Source organism: Trichechus manatus, unplaced genomic scaffold (assembly GCF_000243295.1).
Source record: "Trichechus manatus latirostris isolate Lorelei unplaced genomic scaffold, TriManLat1.0 scaffold00078, whole genome shotgun sequence".
NCBI lineage: Eukaryota > Metazoa > Chordata > Mammalia > Sirenia > Trichechidae > Trichechus > Trichechus manatus.
Genome location: NW_004444014.1, coordinates 5,581,706 through 5,596,873, shown reverse-complemented (window position 1 = coordinate 5,596,873; position 15,168 = coordinate 5,581,706). Strand labels below are relative to the sequence as shown.

Sequence of the window (15,168 nt, the reverse complement as noted above, 5' to 3'; positions counted from 1 at the left end):
TTTGGTGAAGGTTATTTAGATAAAAGCAGGTAATATCCTTAAGTCCATTCAGTTGGATACTTGTTAACTCCAATATATTGTAGCATACTGAAAATAAACACATTGTCAACCTCTCTGTTTTGTGAAACACCCTCATGAGATGTTACTGTGTGTGACACATGATCTGCTAATAGACAGTTCAAGGGAAGGTGATGAATGTATTCTAAATTCTAATGTGGTTAACTAATTACGTTTAAAAAATTAGTAAGTAAATATAACTAGGAGATCACATTCTATTTCTGCAGCCAGTAGATTGTCTTGCTTAATACAGTCCCCACTTTGTAGACCACAGGGCCGGTGGGCATTTGTGTATAATAAAGCTGGTCCAGATTGTCAGATGCCTTGGATGCTGAACTTGTAGTTATACTCTATTTTGTATGTACTGGATGCTTCTATAGATTTTTACACAAAGGAATGACAAGATGACGGGAATATTTTTTAAAAAATATTAATTTGGCAGTAATGTCCCAAGGATAAATGGACATGTGCAGAAAATAAGTTATCCCTTGGATGTCTATAATAATAGAGATAATATGGACTATTAATGGTAGAGATACTAGTTTCAAGATAAGCGATAGGTATGATAAGAGAGGAGATGATAGAGGTGAAGGAGTCACATTCTTGAGACTGTATTGTAGGTAGCGTGGTATAGAGGACATAGCATGTGTTTTGAAATAAGAGAGACTTGGGTTCATTTTCTGGCACTAGCACTTATTCTTACTAGGTAGTATGAGGCATATTGTTTAGCTTTTGGAATCTTGGTTTTCTCATTTGTCAGACACACTCATACTCCTTGATAGGTGAGATAATACAGATAAATAAACTGGCAGAGTGCCTGGTACATAGTAGTTACAGGGTAAATGTTCGTTCCTTTTTATCTTCATTCTTCTCACCTTTTTGAACTTGGGTGACTAAGAAAATATTTGCACTATTAAAAGAAATGCAGAATTCAGAAGGCGTTCTGGCTAGAGGGAGAATATGAAATAGATAATTTCAAACCTGAAAATTGAGTTGATGGAGTGGCGTGCAGCTTGGCAAGCAGGATAGAGGCTTGGTCAGGCTACACATTTGTTTTCATAATGAAACCATGGAGTGGATAAAGGTTCTGGAGAGAGAGAATTGTGATGAAGAGTAGGCACTAAGTTTGAGTCTTGAGTCTTACTGTTGCCACTAATTAACTTTTTGACTCTGGGCAAATTACTTAATCTGTCTAAACTTCAATCTCTCGTATTTAATATGATTGATTAAATGAGAGTAGACTTTTAAGTCTTTTCTAGTGCTTGAATTAATCTGTCAATTCTTAGAGCAGAGGCCCAAGCACTAGTTCTTCAGGTAAAATAATGATAATCAGCATTTATTAAACAGCTGCTGTGTGCCAGGGGTCTTTTAAATCCCACAATAACCCTGTAAGGTAGGTATTATTGTCACTGTTTTACAGATAAGGAAACTTGAGCCTTACTGAGACTAAGGAACCCATGCAGAATCACAAAGCTCATAAATGCTGCCTCTTGATATGCTTGCATTACCAAGTTAGAAGGGAAGGGAGCTAGTAAAGACATAAAAAGAGGATTATAGAGAAAACGTTGGCAGCATCATGTACCTGCCTTAGCAAGAATTCTGAAATGCATTAAGGGCATGGCAGAGAGGCATCAGAAAAATTAATCATCTGTCAGGAAGCTGTTATAATTGTGTTAGAATAAATGAATGGATGAGTGAATGAACAAACAAGTTTTAAAGTCTTATAATGGGATGATCTTTAGCCACTTTTTTTTTTTTTAAAAAAAACTAGTTTTTCTGACCTAATTGTATTTCTTTAGTTTCTAATTGTGAGATAAAAGGCTATTTACAACTCATCTTAACTTTTCAACTTATCCTTTTTAACTTTTATTGATGTGTTGGGAAATTCTTTGTAGATGAATCAGATTTATTCTCCTTTATATCCATAACAAGACTGAGAGAGAAATTTTAAATTTAGTATAACTTTAAGTGTTATTCTTTTTATCACTGAACAAAAGGAGATATTCATCAGCAGAAACACAGGTTTGTGATTTTGTGTTTTATAAAAAGATTGAGTTAGTATCGTGATACTGTGTTAAATGAAGAATAACCTTGGTCACAGAAATTGAATCTTGAATGTAGCAGTATCATCTAAAATATACAGCAAGAAATTAAATTAAACCTGTAAGGATGTAGTGTAGGTTCAGATAGCATAGAACAGATTTACAGAGCAGAACTCCCTTCGAAAAGGCTTGCAAGAAAAATTGTTTGTTTTAACAAGTAGTCACTTCCCACTGAAATCCAATTACTTCTAGACATGTGCAAAAGAAATAAAATGCTCAAGTGATATAAAGTGTGTGACAAGTTTCATTTAACTAGTTGGTTTCAAGTTTTAGGAAGGTAGGTGATGAAACTTCAGTTCTCAGAATTCTTATGATCACTAGAGTAGAGTGAACTGTATTTTTTAATGTTCAGGAAGCACTTTTGAGTAAGCCAAATATATATTGTCCTTGAAGTTACCAGAGGAATTATTCACACAGCCACATTTGTACTGTTGTAATTATTTAAAATGAGTTTTGTGGAAAACAAATATTGCTGTACTTCCACTCCCTACGTGTATTTACACAAAGAAACTCTTTCAGTGTCAGGTTTTCAGAAACCGATTTAGATTACTTGGCTAGTGGGCCCTGAGGCTGAAAAGATTTCCTGGAGAGAAGGCGGTGCTCAAAAAACAAATCGGTGGAAATTAGTTCTTATAAAGTAAAGCTTTTTACTTTTCAAGTTAATTTACTCTCTCCCCCTGTTTCTCCCTGTTTTTTTTTTTTCCCCCTGAATGTCCTGTCTTAAATATTTTGGATTAAAACCCTTTAGTCTGGACTTGATGCTGTACCTAAAAAGTTCACAATACTAACTTTGTTTAACCAAACTGGTTAAATTTCTGAAGTATTTTTAAGTTTGTGGTCCACAGCAGATGGAATTGACTCGTTTTTGTAGTACCCAAAATATGAATATTATAATTTTTCAAAACTAGAAACCAAACCCATTGCCGTCGAGTCGATTCTGACTCATAGCGACCCTATAGGACAGAGTAGAACTGCCCCATAGGATTTCCAAGGAGCGGCTGGTGGATTTCAACTGCTCACCTTTTGGTTAGCCAGCCGAGCTCTTCACCACAACGCCACTGTGGTAAAAATGGTGTTTCTTCTATAAACAAAAAAAACCCCAAACCCATTGCCATCAAGTTGATTCTGACTCATAGCGACTCAATAGGACAGGGTAGAACTGCCCCAATAGGGTTTCCAGGGAGTGGCTGATGAATTCAAACTGCCAGCCTTTGGTTAACTGCCATAGCTCTTAACCACTGTGCCACCAAGGCGTTTTGTTGACTCCGTGTCTTCTGATTATGCTTGGAGGAAAAAAAAACAGTAGGAATAATCACGTATACTGAGGGCGATAGTGATGCCCTGAATGTTCTTATGAGGCTGTTTCTGAAGTAGCTACTGAGACAGTGACATCAGGATAACATTCATATTTGTGTCTCCTCATGAGAAGTTCATGGCAAACCAAAACAGATAAATTTAGTTCAGCAGGAATTTGTTATTAACTTTTGGCCTAGTGCTATACTAGGCTCTGAAGCTTTGACCTATCAGGTCACTGTCCCCATATAAATTAAAGTTGTTTTAGAGATAGAATATTTACATAAAATAAAAATAGGGGAGTATAGTGTGGTGATTAAGGGTCACTGTTTTAGTAAACATACAGGTAATTAGTTTAATGGAAATGTGGAAGAGGACAAGATCAGTATACTGAGAGAGGTTTGAGTAGACTTTGATGGTTTTATTTTTTTATGGGGAAGAAAACCAAGAGTAAAGGCAGACTGTTAGGTTCAGGAGACAAGGTTACATAAATGGTTTTAAAATAGAAAAGATGGAGTCAGATTGTGGTGAGCCTTCGCTTCTATGCTTGGGAGTTGGATTTCACTGGCAATAGGAAACTATTAAAGAAGGAGAGTGTGTCTTAATAAGTGATATTTTAAGAAGGATAAACCAGGATGGATTGGGGAAGAGCTAAGAATGAGAAAAGAGGCATAATTAGCAGGCTCATGTACTGATTGAGAGATCAAGCTAATTGTGAACTGGAGTTGTATTGGTAGGCAAGGGAAAGAAAGGAAAATATGCTAGTGGGTTGCCTTGGAGGCGACTCTCAGCGGTTAGGCCTGAGTGCCTGAAAAGGAAATATGGCAATTGGAAGGAATAGTATGGGAAGATAGTTTTCATTTTTTAATATTTTCAATTGAAAGTATTCAAAGGACAACGATACTGAAATTTCCAGTAATAGAATTAAGTAGAACATGAAATAGAAATACAGTTGATCCTCATTATTTGTGGATTTCATATTTGTGAATTTGCCTCCCACCCCACTGCCATCAAGTCAATTCTGACTCATAGTGACTGCATAGGGTTCACAAGGCTCTGTATCGCTACAGAAGCAGACTGCCACATCTTTGCGGTGCCGCTGGTGGTTTCCAACCATGGGTCTTCCAGTTAACAGTCAATCGCTTTAACCACTGCACCACCAGAGCTCCTTAAATAATTAGATAATCAGCTAATAATTGATGGAACCACGGGTTGGAATTTGAACCTAAATAACCTGGCTCTAAAGCCTGTACTCTCCCTACTCTGCCAGTTCTCCCTGGAAGCTGCAGAGATAACGTCACATTTGAATCCTGTACTTTACTTGGATCAATAAAATATCTTTAAAGGACCTAGGATTAATTATCATTTTTATTGCTATCTTCAAATGGTTTCTGTCTTTCTCATTCCTGCCCTCCTTGTTTCCTTTCTTCATTCTACTGTCTCCTTGTTTATATTCATAACATTTAGCATTTTAAGGTTGAAAAATTCTTTATATAGTGCCTTAAGTTCCTTGGCAGCATCACACACTATAAATCTTACTAATAAATCTATAAATCTAAGAATCTGGGAGTTAGATGGTTTCAGTTACTGAATTAGGTACATTGGCATGCTGAAAGATTTGCTTATAATAAGTACATAGCAGCACATTTCTATTAAGACTGTTGATGTACTGTGAAATAGAAAAGCTTTCACTGTACTTAAGAAGTATTGCTTTGTTTCCATATTCAGCATTGACATACATTTTAGAAGTGAAAAACAAAATGCGTAAGAATAAACTAGGACACTCTTATATGCAGGAGGAGTACTGTACTAAATGATGCAAGGGAGGTGCAGAGGAAATGGACAGCTATCCTTGGGGAGAGCAGGCTCTAGTTGGAGAGACAGAATGCCCACAAAAGCTTTTGGCAGTTAAAAAAACATCATGTAAATGACAGTAGTACAAATTGAGCCCACAACTGCTGAAGGAATTGCTGGAAGTTGCTGAAAACTTCCTGGAAAAGTTGAGTTTTTGATAAGTTGGCCCCTAAAGAGGATGCCACCAATGTTTTGGTGAAGAGCATAAAGAAGGCTTGTAGAGAGTCATGTATTAAATAGGTTAACTTGGCTGAAATACAGAGCAGCCATGAGAGCTAGCTTAATGACATAGAGATTTGGATTGTGGTAAGAGGTGCCAGTGGAGTGTTTTGAAGAATAGGCCAAGGTTTTCTTGTTATGGTTTTTTGTTTTTACCCTATCATCTTACTGGAAACAGCACTATTCACAGTATGGCCATCATCTTGAAGTTGAAATACTAGTATTTTTGGCTTTCCACGTACTAGGGGGTTAAAGTTACTCTGATTCTTTTCAGGGAGTGAAACTGACCAATAGGAAGAAGCTACATGAAGACATTTTTGCTTTAAAACAGAATTAGACAAAATGGTTTAGCTGTCTATAAATATAATGACTACTTTGCAAATTAGTCACTGGAATTACTTAAGTAAATATTGGGCTTCTTTCTGGCAGAGATGTTGTAGGGTTAATTTCTGCTGATTGGGAGGTTGTGTTAAGATTAACTTGAGCATCTAAGAGTTTGTGTGAAATTAGCAGAAGAGAAGCTGGTATTGAAGCTCTTAGCTAGAAGGCTGTGCCAAACTCCTGATACGTGGTATAATGAGAAGCATGCCAAGGGGAAACACAGAAAACCTTGCTAGGGAATAATTGGCAGGAATTGGAGATGGACTTATGAGATCAGTCTTGTGAGAGTAATGGCTCCAAGGGACATGGACTTAGTCAATTGGAGGATGGCAATGCCTTGATGATAAGGACATACCATCTGGTAGAAGAAGCTGAGAGTCAGTGAATCTGGATTTTAGGTCTAGCTCATCCACCGTTTTAAACTGACGGGCAAGCCATTTAACCATTCTTTTGCTTGTATGCAGTTTAGGTATTGTACTATGTAATCTCCAGAATTCCTCTTGTAAATTAGTAAAATCAAGAGTAAATTAGGTGAAGGTTCAGTTTGTGTCTCACTAACCAGTTTTGCTGTTCAAATGGACATTCACTTGAAAGTTTGATGAGTTTTCTCATAAAGGATATCAGTAGGGCAGAGCAGGAATTTAAATTTTAAAGTTACCTTTGTTCAGGAGGTAATGTTGAATTCATAGAGGAAGAGAAAGGAGAGGAAAGAGTCCTGGGTTCAACCAGGAAAATGTTGCCAGTAAGGAGACTTGGCAGTAGGCATTTATTATGTATGCAACATGAATTCTGTGCCTCAGGATAGTCTGTTAACTGACAGTCTTGTGAAAACTTCAGGATCCTGCCTATCTAAAATGTAAGATTTCAGAAAGATGCTACAGACTGATGGCCAGCTGAATCATAGAATATTTCACGCTGCTTCTGTATTTATCCGTTTTTATGCTTGCTTCTTTGAGTTTTGTTTGAAGCCTGTGTTTTTAAATATTCTCAGTGTTAGAGAGACGTCCATATTCAATTTAGTCTGAGTTCTTATTTGTGAGTATGTAGGAAAGCCAATGATCATACACTGGGGAGGTGATGGTGAGTAGGGTTAGTTGTGGTATTTCTACCCTTGGTTGACTTCTGACTCTCATTCATTGGTGGCATTGAGTGTCACATTGTTAATGATGGAAATGAAGAGTATCTCCAAGGAATCTCAGAGGTCATGAGATAGGCCTCAACTATTTCCTTATCTTGAGTCATATAGTATTTTAAAATGAACAGAAGCAAAATGAAGAAAAGCCAAAACAAATTGAAAAATACATAGTAGTCTACAAGTAGTATGGTCTGGAAAATGTAAAGTTATAGGGAGCATGCTTTTTCCTGTCCTGCAGTATTTCTCTATGATCGCATGAATAACTTTTTTAATTGTTTGCACAAGGAGTCTATTCTTGAGGCTTCTCTGGCTCTTCAGTTAGGACCAAGTGAAACTCTGCCTAGTCATCCTTGATTTCCCCTACCCAAGGCAATAGGCTGCTGTTTCTAATTTTAAAATCTTTTCTAATTGTAGGCTTTGACAAAATTCTTGAAATGTGTTAACTGGGATCTACCTCAGGAAGCCAAACAGGCATTGGAACTTCTGGGAAAATGGAAGCCAATGGATGTAGAGGATTCCTTGGAGCTGTTATCTTCTCATTACACCAATACAACAGTGAGGCGTTATGCTGTTGCCCGGTTGCGGCAGGCAGATGATGAGGTAATTATTATTTATTACTCCTCTCAGCTGGGTACATTTGAAACTAGAGCCTGATTATCAGACTGTGTGTGTGTGTGTGTGTGTGTGTGCGTGCGCGTGCGTGCGCGCGCGCACGAGAGAGAGAGATGTCTTAGTTATGTAGTGCTGCTATAACAAATACCACAAGTGGGTAGCTTTAACAAATTTATTTTCTCACAGTTTAGCAGGCTAGAAGTCCACATTCAGGGTGCTGGCTCCACTGGAAGGCTTTCTCTGTATGTTGGCTCTGGAGGAAGGTCCTTGTCTCTTCAGCCTCTGCTTCCTGCTTCCTTGGAGATCTTCATGTGTCTTAGCATCTATTTTAGCCCATCTCCCCTCTGCTCACTTATTTGCTCTCTCCTACATCTTAAAAGAGATTGATTCAAAACACACCCTGCATAATCCTGGGCTTCAGCTTTGCCTTCCAGGCCCTCTCTGATGTCAACTCTGCTCCCTAGGCTTTAGGCAACCCCATACTCCTAGTCCATCTGAGTGGTGACCTCATACCCTTGGCTCCGGCAGGCCTCTTTCTGTCGCTTGGACATGGCAGCTTCACCCCCTCAGCTTTGGGTGGTGGCCTCCTCCCCCTGTCTCACCTTAACAGCATCCCCACACTCTAGAACTGAGTTGGCAAAGATCCAACTCTTTGAACCTGGGAGGCTATGGTCCCCCCACCCTTTGAAACCAGAAAGACCCTGCTTCCTGTGCTTCTTCCAGCAGTTCTGCTGAGCTCTGTGCTGCACCAGGGATGGTCCTTTTCTTTTCTTGGAGGACAACAGATGTAGCTCCTTTGGCCTGTTTCCTGCCCTGTAGAATTCCAAGAGGCAGACAGCATTCTTTCCTTTCATTCTTTCTCTGTACCCTTTAGTCTAAGCTGATGGGTTTTCTGCTGTGGTAGTTGATCAGATCCGTCAGTCACAGGCTTAATCTCTTTAACAGAGTTTGTGTAGCCACATTCTTGGTGAACACTTTTAGGATGTTTGTCCTCAGTTTTTACAGCAGAATTTTCCAAATCTTTAAGTTCTGTTTTCATTTTGCAGAGTTCATTTTTAAGTCCATCTCTTTCCTCTCGCATTTTACTACAAGTTTCAGGGAGAAACCACGGGGCCCCTTTAAGATCTTGCTTAAAAATCTCATCAGATATATGTCTAAGTTCATCACTTAAAATTTCTACCTTTTATCAAACATTTGAACCAAATTCAGACAAGTTTTTTGCCACTGTATAAAAAGCATTGCCCTTCTTCCATCGTACAGTCAGATGTTTATCGTTTTGTTTTAAAGCCTTAGCAGAAGCACACTTAACGTCCACACTTCTAGCAACATTCTGTTGCTGGCGCCATGTGTATTCTCTAAGATGCTGAGATTTTTTCTGTGGCCGTCCTCACTTCCTTCTGAACCCTCACCAGAATTACCTTTGAAGTCCATAATTCTATGAACAGTCTCTGCAAGGCAATCTAGGCTTTTACTGTTAGGTACCTTAAAGCTCTTCTAGCCTCTACCCATTACCAAATTCCAAAATGGCTTCCACATTTTGGGTATCTGTTAGAACAGCACCCCAACTTCTCAGTACCAAATTCTGCCTTAATTATCTAGTGCTGTTATAGTAGAAATACCACAAGTGGGTGGCTTTAACAAACAGAAATTTATTTTCTCACAGTTGAGGAGGCTAGAAGTCTGATTTCAGGGTGCCGGCTCTAGGGGAAGACTTTTTGTCTCTGTCAACTCTGGAGGAAGGTCCTTTTCTCTTTAGCTTTGCTTCCTGGTTCCTTGGAGATCTCCATGATACTTGGCATCTGTCTTCCATCTCCCCTTTGCTTGCTTGTTTAATCTCTTTTGTATCTCAAAACAGATTGACTCAAGATACACCCACCACTAATCCTGCCTCATTAACATAATAAAAACAACCCATTTCCAAATGAAATTATAACCACAGGCATAGAGGTTATGGTTTACAGCACATAATTTTGGGGGACATAATTCAATCCGTACGACAGAGACAAATAGACATAGAGACAGTTTTTGGAACGGAGGAGGATATAGTAGGTGTATTTTCAGAAGTAAAATATTCTTCCAAGGACTCTTCTGTAAAATGAAAGTTTACTTCCTGATCTCATATGTGATAGGACAGTCTCTTCCAGGACATTTACATGGCAGCTAAACTTGTATTGCTTTCTGGAAAAAGGAATTCTAACAAAAAATGGTTTAATGCAGCGCCAGCTAGGGAATAATTCAGATGCCCTCTATCAGTCAATACACAACAAGCCACATTCATTTGTTGCCTTGAAAAGCCGTTGGGGCCTTTGAAGCATAAAGATGCATGGTCATTCTGTTCTCCTTAGAACTCCTACTTATAAACTTTCAGCTGATAATTATGTGTATATGTAGATAATCTGTAGATTGTTTTAAATCCTCTGGAAAGCAAAGACTGCTGGCTCTTTATATACATGGAGGGTTACCAGGGAAGGAGGAACATTTCTGTTGACACAAAGCATGCTGGATTTTGAATTTTAGTAATTGCTAATGAGGTAGACTGATCCAGCATTTTTTTTTTTCCTTATCAGTTTTTATAGGGTGAATGTGTTCTCAAACATAATCTAATAGTTTATGCTAGTGCTAGCCAGTAGGGCTTATGGGATATTATTTATGGGTTAACTTAATTGAATAACTTATTCTTTTTAAGCCTGATATATACGCACACACGTGTATGTGTGTATATATATACATGTTGATTCTGCAGGAAAACTATTATCAAAGACCTTTTTTAAAAATAGTAAGATCATTTTAAAACTAATCGTTCTGTGTAAATTTCAAGAATCAAAATGAATGTCGATTAAAGTCAATAGTTGTATTTATGCATTTAGTTATGGTAAAATTTAAATTCTAAAGTAAATAATATAGTAAACCCTCAGAATATTTTACCCATCTTCAGCAGTTGTCAACTCATTTTTAATCTTATTTCACTATAACACCACCTGCTCTCCACCCAGATCCACTACTCCCACTAGATTATTTTGAAGCAAATTTCAGATATCATAAAATTTTATCTGAAGAGGATTTTTTTCACTATCCTATGAAAAAGCAGTTCTTATCATTATGATTCAGTGTATTCTCTTTTCCAGTTGTCTTTACTGCATCACATGTAAAAAATGTGTAATATTAATTAGAATTATATTTATTTTAAAGTTAATTAAAAATTTTACTTAAATCATTAATTCTCTATCCATGTTTGATATAAGCCATCTAGGGCTTAAATGAAAACTTCTGGACGGTAGTTAAGTCAGTCCCTGGATATGGGTCCAGAATTTAATGTAGAAAAATGTGAAATCATCATTTTTGTTTTTTTGGCCCCAGTGCCCTCAGAAGCTTAAGTGCTAAGTATTTGATTGTCTCTAGAGTTACCAGTGTTCATGCAGTTACTAAGGACTATTCCTAGACCATTTCATAATTTTTGTTTTTTTAAATGAGGTAGAGGATACTGACAGAAACACTGTATTCTAAACTTCAAAATATGGTGCAACTATGGATTGTTAGGGTTTATTGAGATTTTGTAGATATAGCATAACTAGTATTGCAACGTAATTCAATAATCAATTGTATATAGCATGTTAAAGGAAAGGTCTGTTGATTTTATTACTACTGATTCTTCAGATTTTGTTTTTAATTTTATGTGTGTAAATAAAAACAAGATCTGAGTTTTGTTTTTTCTCTGATTCTGTGTACCTATATGTCTTTGGGAACACTATTATTCTGGCCTCAGTTTCCTATCTAAAAAACAGCGATGATAATAACTGCTTACATCACTAGGTAGTTAGGAAGAGAAAATTAGGTGGGCAAAGTTTGGAGAAAGAACTGTACACGTGCAAGAAGATTGTGGAATTATATTATGTAAAATTTCATACTAAAATAATTTGTGTTGTGCCTTTCATCCCTAATTGGTTTAAAATGTCCTTTTTCTGTATCTTTGGGTTTTATGAACGTCAACAGTTTTTTGGTATTGCCATGAAGAATACAGTCATATAATCATAGCATTGAATGGTACATCAAAGGGCACTTTGTCTAAATACCCACATGTTGGACAGCTGGAAAACTTGAATAAAAGATGGCCTGTTTTATGTTTGAACAGTTATTCTAGTTTTCTAAATATGTTACGTTCTCTTTGGTAGCAATGCCTATGCATATGTTACTCCATTGACCTGGAAGCATGCCCAAGTTTCTCTCTTCTTTATTCTTTAAGCCGTCACTCAGACACCACCACCTCTGGGAAACTGCCTAGGAAGCAGTAGCCATTTTTTGTTTGTTTTCTGCTGCTGTGGCATTTAGTATGTTCCTTTACTGTAATATTCATATGTGTATTTTTTTCTTTGCTTTCTAATTGTGAAAGAAGTGATATAATAATAGAAAGTAATATTCTCTTGACAATCCTACTTGTTTCACCACTTCTTCTTCCCAGAGGGGTAGCCATTGTTAATATATTCTTATATGGCCTCCCATATATTCTCTATGCAAATTTTAAGCATATGTTTGCATATAAAGTATATGTAATTCTCACTTTTTGAAAATTAACATAACTGGAAGTATCATATATATACTGATTAAAGCTTGCCTTATTAACTGAACAGGTTATCTTGGACATTTTCCCATTATCAGCACATATATGTGGTATCCATAAAGTCTGGAAATATAGGCAAATTAATATCCATAATGTTGTCAAGAAATCTTTAATCTCTAAAAATATATTGTCTGTCTTTCTAGACTTTTATGAATACCTGTAGATCTACCTTCCTGTTTTTAAAAAGCAGCATAATACTTTACCGCAAGGCTGTTTTATAATTTGTTAAACCAGTCAGCCCTCTTTTAATGAGCAGTTAGATTATTTCCAGTCTTTTTCTGTACTTGTATTTTAGTAAACAGATTTGTGTTTATATATATTTCATATTATTCAGTAAGAGGCTTGCATTGGAATTGTTGAGCCCAAAGTTATATGCCTTTTATTTTTCTGATCATCACCTACAAGTCCTCTGGTTTTGTGCTTGCATCGTACTTTTAAAAAATTTCAATAGTGTTATAATAAGTTTAAACATATGATTGGACAAATACCATCCATCTCCTGTTTTTTACAGTTTTCCTTGAAAGTTTTGTACGTTTATTCTTTCCATAAATTTTAGAATCACGTTATCATTTTCCTACAACTCCATCAGAATGCTAAGTGAAATTACATTAAATTTATATATTATGGAAAAATTGACACCTTTATGATATTAAATCTAACTTTCTGGGGACATGATTTTTTTTTACACATTCAAGTCTATTTTATAAAAATATTATACATTTTTAATGCTAAATTTATTTCCTGGTATTTTATATTATTGTTACTATTATGAACTTCCCCACGTGTTTGTTCTCGTTTCCATTTGTTAACTGAAGGGAAAGCTATGTTTTTGTTATTTATATTGCATCTAGTCACTTTAGTGATTTCTTTTATTAGTGCTAATAGATGTTAGGGGAGTTCTTGTAATTTCTGAGCAACAGGATTATGCCATCTGGAAAAATGTAATTATGCCTCTGTTTCAGTATTTCTATTATTTCTTTCTTTCATTGCAAAGTAATGGCGAATAATATCCGTGTATAGTGGCCATCTTTGCTTTGTTACTCATTATTGTAGGAATGCTTTATTGTGTGTTTCCTACTTGTTTCAGTCAAATATTCTCATATTTATGAAGTTCGCTTGTGTGTGTGTGCTTGCATGTGTGTGTGTATGTTTATATCAAGAGTGGCTTCTATATATTATCAAACACTGTTTTTGACACCTTTTCGTATCATATGGTCTCTCATCTTTAATTTGTTAATCTTCTGAAGTATGTTGATAAATTTCCTAATTTGTACCACCTGTACAATTGTAAAATAAATGTTACTCATTCTTTTAATACCTTTCTGGATTCAATTTGCTGATACTTATTTAGGGATTTTTTTAAAGCCATATTTATTACTGCTATCTTGTTCCAAAGGAGAGGGGAGATTCCTGTTTCATTAGAATTTAACGATGAGGTGGCATTTAAGATGGACTTTGAAGGAAGGGTAGAATTTTTACAAGTGCATCTGATTTTACATTCCAAGTGGAGATAGCAGTATTAGTGAAGGCAGGGAGAGTGGAAAAAAAAGTACAGGAAGAACAGAATATATTTCAGTTTGACAGGGATGTGGGGTACATATATCTGTTGGGGAGGCAAGATCAGCACCCATGTCTTTCTGATTGTAAATGCCTATGTTAATAGTTACTTTTAATTCAGTAAGAAATGGTAAGTCAGTGAGCAATTCTGGCATGGCATTTGCACTCAGAAACATTAGAATTACCTTACTCTTGAGAAAAGTAGTGATCACTATCTAAATAAAATTTCATAGCTCTTCAGGAAATTTTCACTGAATTGCCTGAAATGCAAACGTGATTTTTTTTTTCTTTGCTTTGTTCATATGCTTATGTCTTTCATGCTTGGAAATTTTATAGTTTTCAATAAAAATTTAATGAGAAAACATAGACTTTGCAGTTACTATTGAAGTTAACTTGTTTTCATAAAAATGAAATAAAGTATAGTTTGAATATAAAATAGCAAGTGACCAACAAATCAGATAGTGATGAGTGACTTAAAAAGAGGAAAGTAGTCTTCTGAACTCCCCCTTTCTGGGAAATTTAATAACATTGTGGCCCTTTTGATTTCATGTGCTAACCAAGTCTTTTCTGTAATTGGGAAAACCCAACAGGTGACACATTCAGCAGCATTTCTGAAGCATATCTCAGTAATGCAGGCTAACAGTGAAACTGAATTACTTAATACCTCCCAAGAAGAAAGATACTTGTCATTAAACATACTGATCAATTTTCTGTTATATAATACTTTTTTCTTTGAGAAACCTTGTAATCATACTTGTAGATGCCATAAATCTCAAAAATGGTAGTAGAAAATCAGATGTTTTAGAGAGCTATTTCTTTGTTTATTGCTCTAATTAAAAAATGATTTTTAGAGGCAGAACACTTAAGAGGTGCGCTGGTAGGGAGTCACGTGATTACCCTGGCTGTGGACATTGGTATTTGTGTAAGAATTAATCAGCTAGTTAATCAAAATCTTTTCCTTAATTTTTCTATGGAAAAAGCATAGTGGTGAAATCATGTGCATTACTCTTTGTCATTATTTGCCTAATGATAGAATATTTTATTATATCAATGTGAAATATATATATGTAATGGTATTAAATAAGGGAAAATAGATTGTTGTGAAGTGGTCTCTGTCCTCATGAAGTTTATAATACAGTAGAGAAGACAAAGAGCAAGTAGTGACAAGTGCAGTGGTTATTACTAATAGGAGAGGAAAGGGTAGACCATGGAATTTTAACAGGGATTTAACCTGGTTTGTGGCCTTACCGAGGAGACTGAAGTCTATCTATTTGGTGTGTCAACATTCTCTTAATATGAGTTATTGAGGAGTTAACTAGGTGAGTGGCAGGTAGACTTGGAAA

The 15,168-nt window shown here is 36.2% G+C and overlaps 1 protein-coding gene across 1 annotated transcript in view; it reads left to right on the top strand.

Annotated features, from left to right (window-relative positions):
• The window catches only part of PIK3C3 (phosphatidylinositol 3-kinase catalytic subunit type 3), a 147,403-nt gene that overhangs the window by 45,206 nt on the left and 87,029 nt on the right, over window positions 1-15,168 (top strand). The window contains exon 9 of the mRNA XM_023735372.1: window positions 7,456-7,641. Coding sequence (XP_023591140.1) covers window positions 7,456-7,641 — 186 coding nt within the window. The remainder of the gene's footprint in view (window positions 1-7,455; window positions 7,642-15,168) is intronic.